The sequence below is a fragment of the Apodemus sylvaticus genome, chromosome 7, assembly GCF_947179515.1.
Source record: "Apodemus sylvaticus chromosome 7, mApoSyl1.1, whole genome shotgun sequence".
Lineage (NCBI taxonomy): Eukaryota > Metazoa > Chordata > Mammalia > Rodentia > Muridae > Apodemus > Apodemus sylvaticus.
In genome coordinates, this window is record NC_067478.1 from 20,643,486 (window position 1) to 20,662,924 (window position 19,439).

The 19,439-nt window shown below is 49.3% G+C and overlaps 1 protein-coding gene across 1 annotated transcript in view; it reads right to left on the reverse strand.

Moving 5' to 3' along the window:
- Slco2a1 (solute carrier organic anion transporter family member 2A1) overlaps positions 1–19,439 on the reverse strand; it is an 81,541-nt gene that overhangs the window by 10,046 nt on the left and 52,056 nt on the right. The window contains exons 4-11 of the mRNA XM_052187502.1: positions 11,077–11,304; positions 9,924–10,022; positions 8,954–9,090; positions 6,706–6,781; positions 6,033–6,197; positions 4,771–4,960; positions 2,989–3,154; positions 532–695 (exon numbers count right to left, since the gene is read on the reverse strand). Coding sequence (XP_052043462.1) covers positions 532–695; positions 2,989–3,154; positions 4,771–4,960; positions 6,033–6,197; positions 6,706–6,781; positions 8,954–9,090; positions 9,924–10,022; positions 11,077–11,304 — 1,225 coding nt within the window. The remainder of the gene's footprint in view (positions 1–531; positions 696–2,988; positions 3,155–4,770; positions 4,961–6,032; positions 6,198–6,705; positions 6,782–8,953; positions 9,091–9,923; positions 10,023–11,076; positions 11,305–19,439) is intronic.

The following is a 19,439-nucleotide window of genomic DNA, read 5'->3' on the forward strand; positions in this document are numbered from 1 at the left end:
TATAAAAGCCAGACACTTCCCTTGACCCCACCCTGGTCTCTTGTCCCTCCAACCTGAGCCCTGGGTCTTCAGCCTCCTACAGTTTTCTCATTTTCAGCCCCTTCTCATAGCTTTTGCTTTGCTTCTGGAACTTTCCTCAGTTCCTGACTTGCCGATTTCTCCTCTTTAAAGATTGAAGAACAAGTGAATCTGTATCCACAGCCTATCTTGAACCCATGGCTCGGCCTTTTGACAGTTCTGCCATCCTGGGCTACGATTTAACTTCCCACAAATAAAAATGGCGGTGCCAACAGGGCCTGTGTTTCATGGATACTAGGGGCCTGGGCAAGGCTTCCGTACAAGGAGCTCCTCCTGGGATGGGGAACTCCTGCCACTGGCGTGTCTGTTGTCTTCTCACCATCACACACTTGGAGGTTGCTGTTAAGACCCCCAGGGCCAGTTAAGGGAGGACAGACTACAAGTGGGAGATGGAATGTAATATCAAAGAGAGGGTGTGGAGGCAGCAGCCAGAGGCTCTGAGATATCACTCACCGTAGGACCATCATGTAGAGGGGGTTGTGGGAGACGCAGGCAATGAGAGCCACAAAGGAGATGAGAAAGATGGACGGGAGCAGCAGGTGTGCGCAGGACACAGGGCACGAGCCTGTCTTGGCTGACGCAGATCCTCCAGTCACACAGCTGCAGTTCAAATAGATCTTGAAGAACAGGAGGGGCATGTCACGATTTCATCTCCGTATGCTTCACATACTCACACTGGCTCCCACCAATATGAACAAATCCCTCTGCCCTCCCTCCAGCCCTCCAGGGACGGAGGCAAAGCTGGGATTGGAGGACTGAAGAGGTCAGACGGGGCTGGGGGTTAGAGTATCCCATGGGGTCCTGGCTCCTTCATTTCTGGGGCATTAGAAATGGTCTTCACCAAGAGTTCAGCATGGGATGAACTCTTGCAGTCTCCCCAACATCTGAACGCCCAAGATCCCACCACCAGGCAAAGCACCTTCATCCCCTCAGCACCTAGAGCCGGGGAGTTCTCCTCCCTGTCCAGTCAGCTGTGGTGGTTGTGCAAATCGTTATGGGGAGAAGGTATCCTCTACCTTCTCTCAATAACATTAACGGAGTCTCTTGAATGCTCTGCAGCACTTCCCATTGAAGAGGTGTCCTTTGACCTAAGAGGAGAGCCCAGAGGAGGACTCTGCCTCATCATACTTCTGTGTGGCTCAATACTGTTGTTTGACTCGTTTGGTGGCCCCTGCTCATGTGGTCATCTTTCCTTCCCTCCTTGCAGTGGCTGATGGTCCAGCCCAGGATGATGTTGGTGTCAGAGCTGTTAGGAAGCTATGCCTACTAATGAGCTAGGAGGTCTCCCTCTGTCAGTCAGTGGGACTGTGGCTCTCAAGCTCAGAAGTTCCTAAAACATGATATTGCTGTAACCTCCCGCAATCTGGATCTTAAAATACCGAGTCTTTTTTCCCCCTCCTTATACTTTATTATTTTTTCCTTGCTATCATGGTAATGGATTTTATCTTGATGTACTTGTGCTGTTATTGGAAGCTTGTCAAGATTATTTCTGGAAGTAGATGAGTCAGAGGTAAGTAAATAAAGATAAGAAAACCACAGAAGCCACCACTCTACCAGTTAAAAGGCAAACTAAGGGACCATCTTGTCTTAGCTCCTCACCCTTCTCTACCTGAGCGCCACGTGCCTTACCCACAGTGACAAATGGAGAAGAAGCTTTATCCTGTCACCTCAGAAGAGGTGGTAAGTGGGGGCTAGCCTGGCCCATGGCCTCCACACAGGTGCATTATTTCTATGGGGGCATCCTATACTAACGGCATAGACTTTCCATGGCCCTCATGGGAGGGAGTTAAGAGGGGGAATGATCTACCTCCTAAGCCTGGCTTGCCTGGCTCTGCCCAGCTCTGGGCCTGTCAGTCCCTTATCCCGATAGCTGTGACACTTGTTTCTTAGCTCCAAGCAGGCCTTTCCTCAGCTTCTCTGGTACATCCCTACCTGGGTTTGGTACCTGATCTTCCCTCACATGCAATGGGCTTCTGGGTTTCCATAGGGTTCCTCTGCGGTTTGCCCAGGTGTATGTCACCTCGGGCACACGATAGTGAATTTATTGGACTGAATGTGAACTGTGAGACCAGGGCTTTCTATCAACATGGTGGCTGTACACATGGGTTTCTGTTTACCGATAATAAACAGACCTGGAGGAGTCATTTGCTGTTGGCTGATCCCAGAAGGCTTGGGCCCACTGTCCTCACCTATTGATGGGCAAGTCCCTGTAGGTTGTCTAATAAAGAGACACATGGTTTTGATGCCAGGTGAATAGAGCTTTCGTTTCTTTTTTTTGTTTTGTTTGTTTTGGATTTGGTTTTTTCGAAACAGGGTTTCTCTGTGTAGCCCTGGCGGTCCTGGAATTCACTCTGTAGACCAGGCTGGCCTCGAACTCAGAAATCCACCTGCCTCTGCCTCCCAAGTGCTGGGATTACAGGCGTGTGCCACCACTGCCCGGCTTAGAGCTTTCATTTCTAATCCTATATTTGCGCTTAATTTCATGGCTTCAGGCCAACTTTGTGGCACTCCTGGGAGAAGAGAGCTTGAAGCAAAGTCCCTCAACTGCTGCTCCCAGCACTGGCCTCTAAAGTCCAAGTCACAGGGGACCCACTGCTCCCAGCCCATGTGACTCTGTAATATGGCCTGAACCCAGAAGCCAAACACAAGTCTTTGCTGAGAGTGAATGCTTGGACTTGTTTCCATTGTCTTGCCAAGTCCCCAAGAATGAACTCCGTTGGTCTCCGGCCAATCTTTAATTGACTTTGGGCTGTGGGCATCTGGTCATGACCCTGGGGCAGGGAAGGTGGAGAGAAGCTGGAGGGGGCTAGGATGCTGATACTGACGATCAAGGGACAGTTTTTGAAGTAACACACTGAGCCCCAAAGCTCCATATGGTTCCGTCGGCTCCTATGACCCCTTCATCCTTACCGGTTGCTTAGAAGCTACTGAGCTCACGTTGAGGCTGCTGCAGCCGGCGTGGCAGGGGGAGAGGTACTCGACTCCATTGTCTCCGCAGACAGGGTGGAAGATGGAATCTGGGCACAAGCAGTCCCTGCGGCAGGCAGGAGGCTGCGGATGTATAGAACTTGATGTGCTGCCAGCGAAACAGGAAGCGAGGAATCAAACAAAGCAAGACCAAGAAAGAGCTCTACACTCCAGGCCAGCACGAGTTCCTGGCCGGGCTGATGTGCCTGAATGCCCCTGCTTGTCTTGGGCCAATGCTGCCCTAGGATCTGAACCGAGCCCATGGGAGCCAGTTGTGACTCTGCCACAGTTTGGAAATCATGACCCTCTCCATTTCTCCTGACCCCTTGGAGCCCAAACCCATCAATTACTCAGTTGTAAAGGTCTAGATAGAAAGCCCCCATGCCAAAGTTAAAATGACCGACAGACTGAGGCTCTGTTGAAGGAAATGGTCTAGGCTACAGTGATGTTACTAGTAATATTTGTCTTCTCTCATTGCACAGCTACGGGCTGGCTCAAAGCAGGGGCTGAGACCTTTGGAGGCCACTGAGGTTTTCATAATCTCCTGAGACAAGTGGATTCGCCGATCTGGGTCTGTCCATTAGCATCCCTATCCTGGGCCAGAACATCATCGAAGTAGATTTCAATGGCTGATCTTACTGATCTTCTTTGGGGAAGTTCTGATGGCCGAGTAGTGCATTGATAAACAATAGTAGTGACTGTTGGCATTGATGGGACATCACAACGGAAGGGGCTTTTTGTTTCCAGATAACTTCCTCACAGCAACCAAGAGTGTCATACCTAGAACTCAGGCCAGGCAGAGGTGGGACCAAACTTCCAGTGTAAACCACCCCGAGGCCCCCAAACTTCCAGACTTCTCTGGGTCCCCAGTCAGCCTGCAGAACAGTGGTGAGTTCCCCTCTTTTGTTCTGCTTTGCTCCCTCACCTAGCAACCACAGAGGAGGTCATCTCGTACTGTGCTTTCGCCTTTTGCCTGATGCTGTTGCTGTATTTGGAGATGTTGTTCTACATGAGGAGGAGAATATGCTGGGGTTAAAGGGTTCCGAGTCTCCAAATCTTGCAAATGTTTTAGGCAAAGTCCTCAAGAAAACATTTCAAGGCGGTCACCTGGGGTGGGTTTGGGGGTGGTGGTGGGAGGAGGTGGGGAGTGGGCGTGTCCCTTGCTCTTGCTTGACTCTAAACTTATGTCTCACGTTGCTTTAAGCAAACAGACTGGTCCTTTGACCTGCCTCTGCCTCTCCAGCCCTTGTTGGGTTTTTTTGTTTTGTTTTGTTTTTTGCTTTTTGGTTTTTTTTTGTTTTGTTTTTTTGTTTTTGTTTTTTTTTTTTACAGTGTGTCACCTGTTTAACTGTTCATCTCTAAATCTTTTCAAGTTTCCTCACCTCTGTCTTTGACAGCTCAGGGAGACTCAACTCTAGCTGGTCCAGAGCCAGCACTGGCTCTTGCTTCTCTCCTGGTTCCTGTGGCTCAGACTCAGTCAGTCAGTAAACCGACTAGCTTCTGTTGCTTCTTATAAAACCAACCCCTGAGCCCAACCCCAACGGCTGGCCGATCTCTTCTCACAATGGAACCTACTATTTGAGGCCTGGTTTCCTGTGCCGCCCTGTGAGACGTCAGATCAAATGAGCAGGACGGAGGAGGTAAAGGCAGAGAAGAAAGATATATAGTGGCTGGATTTCGGCTGTGCTTACAAAGAGGGTATCACTGCATCCTTTAGTCTCTTACCTGGGAGGGTAGACCTCAGCCACGGCTGGTGTGGAACATCCCATAAAGAAGAGAGGGGCGCACAGAATCATGGAGATGGTCATGATGGCAGCAGCTATTCTGGGGATGGTTTGCAGAGGGAAAACAAAACGCTTCATGAGGATTCCTCCAAACAGCATCCCCAAGGCTGCAGACGGAAGGTTCACAGCACCTAGGCAAGAAGGAGAAGGGTTGGATGCACAGCCTGAGAGCCTTGAGCTGAACCACCAGGAAGGCACACACACCTTCGTGAAGAAATAGTGGAGGTATGTTCAAGTCTAAAAGTCGTGGCTGACTCCTGAATATCATTAACGATTGGGTGCTTGCTGGGTACATCCCAAGAATTTGCTTTACTAATGGGTTGGCTAGCTTGATCAAAGAGCAAAGGGGCAGTCAACCTCTGACACCTATAACCCAGCACTTGGGAAGTGGTGGCAGAGGGATCAATTCTAGGTGATCCTCAGCTAAGTTCAGAATCAGCCTGGGCTATTCTAGGATTTGTCACAAAGAAACAAAATTGAAAACAAGATGACAATAACAAGAAGGAAGCAGATCATTCTCGGGTGGTGATCCTGGATCTGATCCGACACCAAAGGCCAGAGAAATTATATCATCCCTAAAGGCTACACAGGACTTCAGCATGGGCAAGGAAGTCACCTTCAGTTCTCATGCCCTGATTATCTTGTCAAATCTTTGGTCAAATTTACCTATAGACAGGCCGTTATTCATCTAGGTACTGGGTAGAACCCCCATTGGTGGTTCTTAGCATTTACTGCAAGGAGTACGAGCACCCCAATCACAGATTCTGGGTTCATTAGTCCGAGTGGGGGCCAGGCATCTGCACTGTCATTGTGTAAAGAAGCCTGACATGGCACGAGGTTGAGACTCAAGTTCTTGGAGAAGGAAACCTCTAAGAGGCGTTACATGTCTCCAGGTCCATTTCCCCTCTCTCCTCTGCTGCCCCTGATAAAGTCAGTTGGGAGGATATCAGATTCCTACCCTCTTGATGGGAAGGAAGGCAGCCCTAGACTCCACCCACTCCCGAAGAGAAGAATAGGACTCTCCGAATCATGCCAAAATCACTCCAGATCGCCAACCAGGAAAAATGCTCTTAAAATTCTTTCTCTTGGGCAAGCCCTCCTGTCTCCTGCCTGTATCCGGTCTGGCCCTCAGTTATCTCTGTACAGTACCCAGTTCCTCCCTAGGGCAGCACCACCCAGGCCCTGCAGTGCCCTCTGACACACCAATGAGGAGGTTGGCGTAGGCCGCCGAGGCTCCGTACTGCTTCTCCAGGAACTTGTTGAGGAAAGTGGAGAGACCGGCAATGACGGAGGAGAAGGTGCACTGGCTCAGGACGACCAGCATGAAGAGTGGGTTCATCAGCAGCCTCAGGAAGATGCGGGGGAACCCTGCAGGCAGACAGCTGTCGGGAGACAGGCCTTGGCAAGAGGCTCCCAGGCTTCCTAGAGCCTTGCCGTCACCCTGACTCATCCACAAGGACAGCTTCCTCTCTTCCTCCGGGCAGAATCAGAGACAACCAGACTCCCAGCAGTCAGCCTCGGGGGTGGGGGAGGGGGTCCTCGGATTCCCACTCACACACTTGTGGTCTGATTAAGAGGATGCTGGTGGTGGGTAAAGAGAAACACTGCTCACACTGGGAAAGGTCTCCTCCCACAACTGCCACCTCTATAGGAAGAGAAGAGAGAGCAGAAGGGGAGACTTGGGAGGGGTGGAGGTGACTGGCGCTGCTGCAAGTGGTCACGAGGGTCCTTGGCAGGAGTCCTCCGAACTGAGGGTACACCTGGGACACCGGTGAGGCAGTCACAGACCTTACTGTCTCTTGTTGCCCTTTACCCTGTACCTGGCCTCCTGCCTCCCAGAACCAGCCCACCCGAGGCTGCTGGGGTGGTCAGTTACGTTTAATGAAATCCATCAGGGAGCCTCTTGACTTGTCCTCCTCCATCTTCATTGTTTCCTCTGCGGTAACAGACCTCTGAAGGTAGCAAACATGGCGACGTTAATGCCCCATCCTTGAGCCCTTGGCTCTCTGGACTCAGTGGCTCAAGGACCATGTGTGTGTGTGTGTGTGTGTGTGCTCTCTTGAAGCAAATACCACCTCTGCTTTCAGGAACCCAGTGCCTTGGCTGGAGGCCAGAGTGAATCTGTGCCAATGCCTCCCACAGTACCTATGGGCATATTATTTCATCTGACTTTCCCATGACGGATGCCAAAAGCATCGTCCTGGACCCTACCCTTGTCTATGTTATGACTACACTGTGTCCTATATGCAGATTCCCGAGATGGCTGGCTTCTAGGACACGGGGGTCTACAATGTGTGCTGTTCTCAGCTCTCCCTTTCTGTGTCTTCTCTGGGTCCCTGCTTTCTCCTCAGTCCAGAGGTGAACCCTACTCCTGGCTCTGTTCTAACCATTACCCGTGCCTTCTGGGCACATGACCTCAGTGCCCTCACCAGTCTCTGAAGCCAACATCTCCAGCTGGAGGCCCCGGCTCTCTCTGAGTTACTGCATAGACAGAGGCCAGGGCTTTGCTGTAGGCATTATTATTATTGTTGCTGTTATTTTGATGCTCCCATTGGCTGAGCACGTCTGCTCTGGGCAGCATGCCCATTACTCTCTGTCCATTGCCTCTTTCCTTACAACTTCCTTCCCAGACAGATTCTTTCATTACTCCTAAGAACTTTACAAGAAAGGAAGCTTAGAAACCAAGCAACCTGCCTAATATAATTCAACAGGTTTATGAGTGGAACAGACTTCCAGCTCAGATCTGTCCAACTCTTAGTCTATCAAAATTCGCCATAACCTCTTGACCGCTTCCCTAGGATACACTTTGGGCCTGTGCTCACGGCTCCATTTCCCCGCCGTGGGCCCTTTCTGCCTTAAATCATAGACACAAAGCAGGAGCTCCAATCCAATCCACAGCCAAGTCTTTGCCCCAGGCAGGCCTTTCTCCCACCTCTCTGATGGCCACTGCCCTGACCCGTGACTGTGTTTTCTCTCTTCCTCTCAGATCTCTAATCTTCATTCTTTCATGATCCCCAATATCAGCCAACCGCCATATTGGTATTATGTGGTCACAGTCACCGCAGTGCCCAGAACCCACAGGAGAAGATGTTGGACCCTTTAGTGCAACATAAAGGCTCTGCCCAACCTCCACTCTGCTGCTTCCTAGACTCATCTTTTTGGTTCCTTTCCCCAGCAGTCACAACCCTGCCCCAGACATGCTTCTTCACCACGCCCTCTCACTCACTCACTCACTCACTCACTCACACCTTGAGTAGACTCCCCCTTCTCACTGGGCGTTCAGGCTCAAACCTCAGTAAGCTGCACTAAATGTCCAAGTCAACTGTGCCTCACTACCTGCTCAGCTTTCGTGTGTGTGTGTGTGTGTGTTGTGTAGTAGTGTGTCCACATGAAGACCATGGGTCAACCTTGAGTTTCATCCTTCTGGTACCACCCATCTTAATTTACACACACACACACACACACACACACACACACACACACACACACACACACACAGTTGTTTTCAGACACAGCAGAAGAGGGCGTCAGATCCCATTACAGATGGTTGTGGGAATTGAACTCAGGACCTCTGGAAGAGCAGTCAGTGCTCTTAACCACTGAGCCATCTCTCCGGCCCCCATATTGATCTGAAAGAGGTCTTTAAGTAGCCTGGAGCTCCCCACATAGGCTGTCTGGTTGTCAAGCCTTAGGAAATACTTCCACTTATCTGTTTCCCCCAGCTCTGGTTTACAATTATATACCACCATTCTTGGCTTCTTAAGGAAAGAGGTGGTGGGGCTCAAGCTCAGGTCCTCGTGTTTGCATGGCTGCCCTCTGTGGACCGAGTTGTCTCCCTGTCTCCACATCCCGTTGCACATTGTTACTTGTTTCATAACTCTTTAGGCCAGCTTAGTCGAACGCGGGGATTTCCATGCTTGGAACCCTCCGGCCTTCGAGATGGCAGCCTGGTAAGAGGGGCACTTCCTCTCAGTCTCTGAAGAACCCCGAGTCCTGAGGTTCATTTCATTTCCCTCAGTTTGCCGAGCCAAGGCAGCTGCGGCTTCCCAGCTGTTTCTTTTCCAAGCCAGTGTCCTCTGCTCACGCGGCGACATCCACAGACTCATGGGCTCTGGGAAACTTACCTCCGCTCCTCTGGACATTGCTCGAGGAAAGAAGAAAAAGGGCAAAGAGGTGACAATCAAGAAGCCCGAGGAGATGAGCAGGCCCAGCCACCAGGCTCCGATCCACCGAGGGTCACCTGGGCTCAGGTTCACTGTAGCTGAAAAGAAACCGAGGGAAAAGACTGTCTGCTGGCTGGATGCGCGATCTCTCTCTGACCTGACTCAAAAGGGAAATCTGGCTCAGGGGGATGTTTTATTGATTTCTTCCCACAGTGGTGGGACGACATGCTACAATGGAGGGCCCTGATCAGCACAACTCTCCCTCTCCAGGCCTTTCTGGTCTTCCTAGAGCACTCTGGTCTCTGCACAGAAAGGCAAATGCCAGCCATCCCCCACATTGTGTTTCTTCTCCACCTCTTGGCAGGAATAACAGTGAAATGATCTGCACTACTGGTGCAATGGTTCCTGTGCTACTACACACTTCACCACCACCATCCTACCAGATCTTCTAGCATCCCGGTGACGGAGGAGTTACACACATCTGACTTCCTCTAACTGATCAGGAGATCACATCTCTCGTCCATTAGTCAATTTCAAACCTGTGTTCCTGGCATCCTAACCTGTGCTCTCAGGCACTGAGCTCTGTCACACCTTACTCTTGAGGAACCCTAAGAAAGGAAGTCCCATAATTCTTAGGAACTGGAAGATATAGCCATCAACAAAGTGGGTTGTCTGGCCTCCAAACAGAAAAGTTCCCCTGAAAATCTGCTCCATCGCATTCCAGCCCCCTCTGTGTTCCTTGACATCAAACATGGGACAGACACAGAAGAAGGTCGAAAGTAGCAAAATGGTGTCCAGTCACAGATGATGGCCATTGCCCCACATGGGCCAAGAGCTCCATTGCTGGTCTCTTTAGGCAGCCAAAAGGGAGGAACTAAGCCAGAAGCAGCAGTAAAAGGGTGATGAGAATGAGTGTCCTCTGCATACGCACCCATGTCCACTCTGCCATAGTCCACAAAGATCTTCAGCATGCCTGAGCCCAGCAGGTACCCGAAAGCCGGTCCAAACACGGCGATGGCAAATAAGATGGCTGGAAATTGAAGCAAGGTATAAAAGACTGAGGGGCACTGAGGCAGTTCGGCATTCTTAGTCTCCCAAACTGAAGGAGATTCCTAAGGTGCCACTCACTGTCTCCTGGGAACAACAAACCCAGGCCTGTGACACCTCCTGAAGCCCAAGCCTATTACATCTCCCACAGATAAGGAAGGGCCAGATGCCAAGGCTTGCAGAACCAAGCCTGCTGTTCCTCCAGCACCTGCCAGAGAGATATGCTGGCCTGGAATGAACTTTCCTCCATGGTATCTTCAAAAAAATACCAGTCCAGGGTGTGTTATAGTCACAGTGTTGTGTGTGTGTACAGTGCTGGTGGCTCTGGCAGATGCATGTGGAGTCAAAGATGCAGTCTGTGACCGGAAGCCCTGAGAAAGCTCAATGTGTTTTTTTTTTTCCCTAAGGGAAGGGAATAGGTACCAGTTGGCCATCTGCTACCTTCTTGCATGTTAACCTGTCCACAACTCAGAGTATTGGTAGATCACCCAGCATGAGCCTGGAGAACCCAGTAATTTGTTGAGGATCTACAGAGTGTCTAACAACTGGCCCATAGGCCACGTGATCTCCAGGACAGACAGTTATGAACGTAACCCAATATCAAATTTAAACTTAATGCATTATGGGATTTTGTTGTTGTCATTGTCATTGTTGCATAAAACAACAACAACAATGAAAACCTCAATTGCATGGTTTTCTAATGTGAACTTGATAGAACCCAATGTCATGCTGTGATGTCAAAGGCTCAAAACAGGGCTAAATGGTGATCTACACTGGCTTATCTAACCTCAAGGCACATGGCTCGCACAAAGAATCTTAGTGCTATCCCCCAGGTAAGAGCCTGGGGACTTGGGTTAGCCACTTGAGGTCCATCCAAGCGGAAGGAAACAGAACTGGCATTTACAATGGGCCTTTGTCATGTGCCATGTTGTAGGCCAAGCGAACCAGACCCCATTTCAGCCCCAAGAGCGTTAGCAGGCGCTGTATCAGGTCCTGACTCCCCACCCCTCACAGCCCGCTTGAAGTTCAAGACTCACAGATATACAGAGGCGAGTTGGTAGGCTCTGCAAAGTCGTCCACATAGGAGATCCCAAATGGCTGGATGGGCACTGTCCCAATGCCGGCCAGCAGCTGCGCAACCACCATCAGGCCCCACATGCTGCTGGTCTCCTTCTGGGTATCTGGCACAGTGCTGTGGCACTTACTGGGGGACAGGTCTGACAGATGCTTCTGACAGAGGTCTTTCGGAAAGAGGCTGCTGTTTCCTGCAATGAGCATGCCCAGTGATCACCATCACCCTGGCCTCCCGTTTCCACCATCTGTCCTTCCACCATCCTGTCTTTGTTCTATCCTTTCTTCTGTATCCCAGAGGAAGGGAAAGAGGGCCAGGGATGGGAAAATAGGACATGGTCCTTGAGGACCTCTGCTTGCTTGGCAGAAGTAGTTACAGAGTCTGAGGTGAGAGCAAGGTGGATGGTGGCTCTTGAAACAGGAGCAGCTCTGCCCAGGAGGGAGAAGGTGCAACCATTTCTCCTTTTGTGCTGGTGCCAGCAGAAAGTTGAGCATGGTGGACCCGTATGTCAGGCTTGGAGGAAAGCACCACCCATCTGGGGTAGGGGATCCACAGTCAAAACCCAGAGTTCTCTCCTCAGCAAAAGACTATGTCACCGCCAGCCTTGGCTCTGGTCTTCCCTGAATCTTGACCCCCTGATCCTTCACTTCTGAATGATCCCAGCACCACACCACAGTAAAAGACTTGCTGCCAAAGGTATTTAGTGACCTGACCACATCTGGGCAGTCCCCCAGAATCATAGACTCTTAACACTCCTTGACTCTTTGGCCAGGACCAAAAGAAGAATCACAGACTCTGAAAACAAGGGGATTTGGAGACCCTGTCATATTGCAGATTGGGGAGCGAGGCTGCCCCTGGAGGCCCTTCTGGGAGGGCTCCAGTCATCCCAGTATGGCCTTTGTACACTGTGGTTCCTGTGGCTGCAGACTTCGCCAGGCTTGGCAGGGACTTCCATGCCTCTGTTTTCAATTTGGTCCACACCAAACAATCAGCACTGTCAGCTTTCCAAGGCCTTTAGGGGTTTGAGGGAATCTTTTCCAGATTCCTTTTCTTCCTGCTTCCTTCTGGCCAATGGAAACCTCTGACGTCACCAATCTTCCTCTGAGGGGTTTTCATTGACACGAATGGAATCAGTTTAATTCCTATTTTTGATCTCCCCAGAGGTGTGCCCCTGAGCTAGAGGGCCCCCAAGTCCCCTGGAGAGAAAAAAGTGGGGGCCATGGAATAGATGGTAGAGCTGGGGACAGCCGAGGCTCTGCCTTCCCTGATGCCCATTACCCTTCCACAGAGGCCTCATTTGGCCTAACCCCATCACTTCCTGTTCTCAATGCCAAGGTCTAGACAAGACTCATGTGCAAACTTCCAGCAAAGGGGCTCCTTTGTTGGCCATTGAGGTCTGACTCAGAAAAAAACAGAGGGGATGAAGGCCAGGTATTATAGTACCAAGTATTCTGTGAGGCTGTGTATGGTATGTTGATCAGGGATCTCAGCACCCAAGGAGCTGAGGCAGAAGAATTACCAGTTAGAGGACAGCCTGGTCCACATAACATGAACCCCTCTCAGCAAACCAACCTGTTACTACAATCACTGGCCAAGGCTAATTGGTGGTGCAGAATGTGGATGACTTTAACTGAGACAGGGGCCTTGGCCACCTTTAGTGAGTGTCCTTTGGTGTACAGTATCTATTCAAGAATAGTTTAATGCCAAGAAAGAGGCATAGAGTTGTCCCGGTGCCAGCTTGGTCACCAAAGGCATGTGCTTCAATCGGAGACACCAACCTCTGACCAGCAGTGTGGGTGAAGCCTGACTCTTGAAAAACACTTGCACCAAGATTCAAATTCTCTTTAGTCTTCCAGTCATCTTGTGACCATGAGAGAGGGCCTTCTCCATGAAGGTGACCGAGGGACATGGGCATGGCCCCTATATAGTCTCCAGCCCACAACAGTGCCTGGGTTGTTTAAAAAAAAAAAAAAACAACCACAGTATTGCTTAGCCAAATCAGAAAAAGGATGTGATGAGATATCCTGTGGGTAACATCCCACAGGATGGCTATCATCAAAACGCCGGAAAACAGCAAGTGTTGGTGAGGGAGACCGAGAGACCCTTGTGCACTGTTGGCGAAGCGTGCCAAATGCTGTAGCCACTCTTGCAAAACGGGTTCAAAATCCAAAAAGAGACATTACCTTATGTTTCAATGATTCCCATAATAATCAAAATGATTAGAAGCAGAGGCTTGAAGAGATTTTGTTTTTGTTTTTGTTTTTTCAAGATGGTTTCTCTGTATAGCCCTGGCTGTCCTGGAACTTACTCTATAGACCAGGCTGTCCTGGAACGCATAGAGATTCTCCTACCTCTGCCTCCCAACTACTCGGATCAAAGGCATGCACCACCACTGCCCTGGAAGAGCTTTCTTTCTTTTTATTTTTAGAACCCCCATTAAAAAAAAGACTTTTTATTTATTTTACGTATATGAGTACACTGTAGCTGTCTTCAGGGACAGCAGAAGAGGAAATCGGATTCCATTATAGATGATTAGGAGCCGCTGTGTGGTTGCTGGGAATCGAACTCAGGACCTTTGGAAGAGCAGCCAGTGCTCTTGACTGCTGAGCCTTCTTTCCAGCCCTGAAGAGATTAATGCTCCCATATTTATGGCACCACTGTTGGTGAAAACTAAGACGTAGAAACAATCCATTAATTAAGTCAAACATGCTACATACAGTAGAATATTATTCAGTTTAAAAAAGGGAGCCCTTTCTTCTGTATGCTAATAGACATGAGCCTTGAGGACACTGTGCTAAGTGAAAGAAGCCAAACAAAATGGCAGGTCCTGTCTGACTCCCTTCGTGGGAGGCTTCTAAAGTGGCTGAATTCGTAAAGACAGAGAGTGGAGTGAAGTTTGCCGAGGGAGAAGGGAATGAAGACACTGAGTACGATCGATTCACATAAGAATGTTCTGGAGGTGGGTGGCTGTGATGGAGGCACTTCGCTGCACCGGCATGCGTCTTACAGTGGGGGAATGGTAAACTTCATGTTATGTATTTCTCCATGTGTTGGGAAGAAAATAGTGCCAAGCACACACAGGACAGAGAGTAAAGGGTAAATGGGAAACTCAGAGTTGGTGTGTGTGTGTGTGTGTGTGTGTGTGTGTGTGTGTGTGTCAGGGGCGTGGGGGGGGGAGGTGTTGGGAAAAGCTCCCTGGAGAAAAGGACCTCTGAACCAAGAAGAAGGCACAATGGGAAGCCAGGGTGTTTAGCACTCACAAGTGAGTGACACAGTTCACAGGGAAGTTGGCAGGGGTCGGGGGATGTGTTGGGGGGGTGGGAGTGAGGGTGGGAGTATGAAATCCAGCTACTACAGGTGGGTAGAGTGGCTTGGGAAGGAGCCTGGATCATACCTCAAGACAGGTGAAGACCCTGCTGGAGAACTGCAATACAGTTTCTGGATGGACTGAGACCCTAGTTCAAGGGCAGGAAGACCTTCAGCTAGAATTGCCTAGAGCTCAAACAGCTGAGGGTGCTGCTGTGTGCTCAGGGTCAGGGCTTGTGGGGTCGGGGTGGGACTCCATGGTTGTTATGAGTATGAAAACAAACTAGGTTGAAAGGGAACTGGAGGTGGGGACAGGGGGATGATGACTTGAGGGACTCCCCGGGGAAATAAAAGTTCCAGAGGATAGAGTTTATTCTAAGTTTACTCCGATTCCTGATTTCATCCGTCCTCATTATTTAACGAAACCCACGTTCATGAGAACATTGTTGCTGCCTTGGCTGGCAAAGACATTTTTTTTTTGTGAGACATTTAATGGTCATCAAAGATTGTAAAAACATTGACTGCCTTATTAAGTCTTCATGTGGCATACTGAGTGGTATGCCAAAGCCACAGAAATCCTCATGAAGTTTCATCTACTGAAGTGTTCAGCAGCCAAAGTCTCTGGGGATCGTTTCGCTATTATTAAGTTTAAAAATGTCAGTGTGCAGGTCAGAAATACCTCTTATTAGAAATATGTATGAAAAAAAATAGTCGGTTGGCCCCACGTACATCCAAAGTCTCCAAATTCTCCATGGCTTTATTCTGTTTCTCACACTGATTTAAGGTCTCCCTGTAGAACATGCCCTTCCTGATGCCAATCCTGAATGGGGCCCATGCCTACTTCAGATCCGGATCTAAAACTTGTGCAAAAGGACAGTAGTTGGAGCTGAGGAGATGGCTCAGTTCATAAAGTGCTTGACCTCATAAGCATGAGACCTGAATTTGATCTCCAGAACCAAGATGCAAAGCCCGGCACGAGGGCACACACTCCTAACGCCATTGTTGGAAAGGTGGGGATCATATGGCATGTGGCCACCCAGCCTAGTCTCATAGGCCAGCCCAAGTCCCGGCGAGAGACTCTGTCTCAAAAATTTGGTGAAAATACCCAGGATGACCTCTGGCCTGCAGATACACACACACACACACACACACACACACATGAATGCACACATGTACAGGCAGCAGTAGTTAAACAAAGCCTTTAGGGCAGGGCTTCTTCCCCGTGTGCACCATCTCAGAGGAACAACAGCTGACTGCTTTGGAAGTGGTAAGCATTGAACCCTGGAGCACAGAAGAACAGAGAAAAGCAGTGGGCAGGATGTGCTGAGAATGTCTGCTGCCCCCTACCCTACAGGACAGTTGATAGCAGTTGGATCCTTATGCAGAATCTTAGGAACAAGGCACGGACCCCCTTTAGTGGGTGGGCCTGGCCCTCACACCCTGGGTGAAATCAGGGTCTTAGGTTTTTTAAAAGACCATTAAGTCATCTCTTCAAAAATAATCAGCATTGAGGGGGGCACCATGGGTGACCACAGGGGCAGGAGGATGGCAGGAATGGGCCTCAGAGGGGACCATCCTTATGGCCAAGTTCTGGATTGACTTTCTGGACTGCAGTCTCCCACTTCCTGCTTGGGTCAGAGGTCTTAGCTTTTTCCAAGGGCTTGAGTCTATGTAAGGGGCCGACAAGTATCTCATCATTTCTCAAGTCAGATACCTGGGGAGTCTGAGAGCTTTTTTTTGGGGGGGGAGGCTCACAGTGATTGGGGACATGGCTCACTTAGTGAAGCCATTGGTAGAGCAAATACGAGGACCTGAATTCAGATCCTCGGCACACAGAGAGAAGCTCAGCTGTAGCAGCGCCGCACCTCTAATCCCAGCACTGAGGAGTTCACTGGCCAACAGCCTTGTTAAATAAGGCAGCTCCGGGTTCAGTGGGGGATGCTGTCTCAAAGAAATACAGCCAAGAGTGATTGAGAAACATGTAACATTGACTTCAAGCCTCCACATAAATGTATGTATGTACACGTGTGCACATGTGAACATACCCCAAAACACGTTTATATACATTACCTCACATACAAATTTTTAAAATTTTTTATAGATTTATTTATCCCATGTGTATGAGTATTCTGCCTGCAGGTATGTGCATGTGGTATCCCCAGGGATCAGAAGAAGGCATTAGTTCCCCTGAAACTGGAGTTATGGATGGTTATGAGCCACCATGTAGGCCCTGGGAACTGAACCTGGATCTTCTGTGAGCACAAGTCCTCTTAATCACTGAGTCATCTCTCTAATCCAACATTTTTTGTTTGTTTGTTTGTTTGAGATGGGGTCTCACTATGAAGTTCTGGCTATCCTAGAACTCACCCTATAGAAACCAGTACACCAGTACTCTGGCTGGTTTTGTGTGTCAACTTGACACAGGCTGGAGTTATCACAGAGAAAGGAGCTTCAGTTGGGGAAGTGCCTCCATGAGATCCAGCTGTAAGGCATTTTCTCAGTTGGTGATCAAGGGAGGAGGATCCAGCCCATTGTGGGTGGTGACATCCCTGGGCTGGTAGTCTTGGGTTCTATAAGAAAGCAAGTTGAGCAAGCCAGGGGAAGCAAGCCAGTAAGGAACATCCTTCCATGGCCTCTGTATCAGCTCCTGCTTCCTGACCTGCTTGACTTCCAGTCCTGACTTCCTTTGGTGATGAACAGCAATGTGGAAGTGTAAGCTGAATAAACCCTTTCCTCCCCAACTTGCTTCTTGGTCATGTTTGTGCAGGAATAGAAACCCTTACTAAGACAATCAGGCTGACCTCAGACTCACAGAGATCCACCTGCCTTTGTCTCCCGGGTGCTGAGATCAAAGGTGTACATCATTATATCTCCAGCCCCCCCCCCCCCAGTTTTAAAAGTAATAAAAATCCTGAAATAAGACAGACAAGTGGCACCCTTTGCAGCTACTACAGAACTTCTCTGAAATCCATTGCCCACCCAAGGCTGCCCGCTTCTGCACTGCAGGGCTCCTTAGGAGGGAAAAGAACCTTTATTAACAGGAGCTTAGTCTATTTCCTGTCTTCTTCAAGGCAGACTCCTGGAAGGCACAAGTTCATTAGAGCACATTCTTTTAACCCCAGTAGGACACAAGGGGTCTGGTTCCACCAATTTTTACAGAACTGGGCAGTGCTGACTAGAATCAGGCTGGCGTCACCCCTCCCGAGGTTACCCAGCTCCACCCTGGTAGCAGGAGAGGTTGCCTTCTGACAGTCACCCTTCTGACTCATGCTGAGCTTTATATCTGCAGAATTCCAGTCCTGATTTCTGGATATCTCTGTGGTTTTGCAATATAGGAGATTTTGGGTCAATAAATCAACTTTCCTGGGATGTGACCCATGGACTCAGGCAGGCACGAAGCAGGCCTGGAGCAGGGATGATGTTCTCAACATAAAGAAATGATAAGTGGCTAGTAAGATAGAGGTATGTCAGCCATTCCAATCTGATCAGGATACACACATGCGTAGGTTGAAATGTCACATGCTATGTAAGCATATGCGATCACTGTGTATCATGACAATGAAAAACATTTTAACACACTATCTTATGATTCTTGGAGAAGTTTATACAATGTGTTTTTATTACAGTCACTCTTATTCCGTCCCCCACCCCCAGCTCTCCCCAGGTCCACCCCTACCTTCCCATCTCTTCACAACTTTGTGCTTTCTTTATTCCTAAAACTTTATTTTATAAAGCATTATTTCATAAGAAATAATTAGTATATCATAATCTGGGACCCAAAGTTCCTCCAATAAAATCACTTTCATTCAAAATGCTGAATCACTTGAGGCAACGCAAATGAATAAGGGAAAAGCCCACTAGCAGGCCGTGTTCCTCAGGCTGCTAAAACTCAGGGACAGGGTCCAGTGATGACAGACAAGATTGATGGCGGTTTCCAGAAACAGAAGATTAAGACAAAGAACTCACAGGGCAGAAGCGTGTTCTTGGAAAGGTTCATACATGTACAGGGAAGGAGTGTGCTGGTATTGTGCATGCATGCATGTGTGTGTATGTGTGTGTGTGTGTGTGTGTGTATGCACCGAAACTGAAATTCTCTTCCCACACTTCCTCCCTTGTCATAGGAGGGTTCTAAAAATGCTACTTGGACTGGGCCTAAAGGAACAGGCTTGCTGTGTACAGGACTTAAAATCACAAGCCATGTGCCTGGCCTCAGACTCCCCTCTCCTAGTTCCTTGTAGCCTTTGCCAGTGCACAGGAGCTGGCACCCTGAGCATCAGACTCATGTCTTTAGTGGCTAGGAGAAGAGTGATGACAGCTTGCAGCACTGACTTCAATATTTAAGGAGATGGGCGCTTCACTAGCACCTTTCGTTGGTTGTGAAATAGAAGTTATTTGTTCATAGATTTATTCCCCAGGGAGCTCTTTGAAGAAAATCCAGCATGGTTAGCAGAGCCAACATCAGTTCATCAAAAGTCATTCATGCCTCCTCCATGCCCCCACCCAACATTTTCTTTGTTAGTGGGGCTCCTTAGCCAGCAGAAGCCATGGCATGACTTGACTGGAGGCAGCCCGTTGACAAAGTCTGTCATCATATCTACTAGCCAAGATGGGGACCCATATCTGTAGAGTCTTCAGGGGGAACCAGCTTTCTGCATAGCTGAGGTAGAAGGGCTATGTGTCTGTCTCTCTGCGTGCTCTGTCCTGGGGATGCAGCTGGCAGGCCTCAGAACGACGGGGGTGCTGTAGAGGCAGGAGAGTGGCTGATAAGCCCAAAGGCCAAAAAGTACAAAATTAGACCCATGGGTAAAAAGCAGGGCTCCAACCAAAGAGAGTGACTCTTACAGGGATAAAAAGACAAGGCTTGGCTTCAGCTAGACAGCAAATAGGTAAGGTAAGGACTGGCATTCGGGAGGCAGAGACAGGGAGATCCCTGAGTTCAAGGACCCCGGTCTACAGAGCAAATTCCAAGACAGCCAGGGCTACACAGAGAAAACAAAACAACAACAAAACCATCTTTGGGGC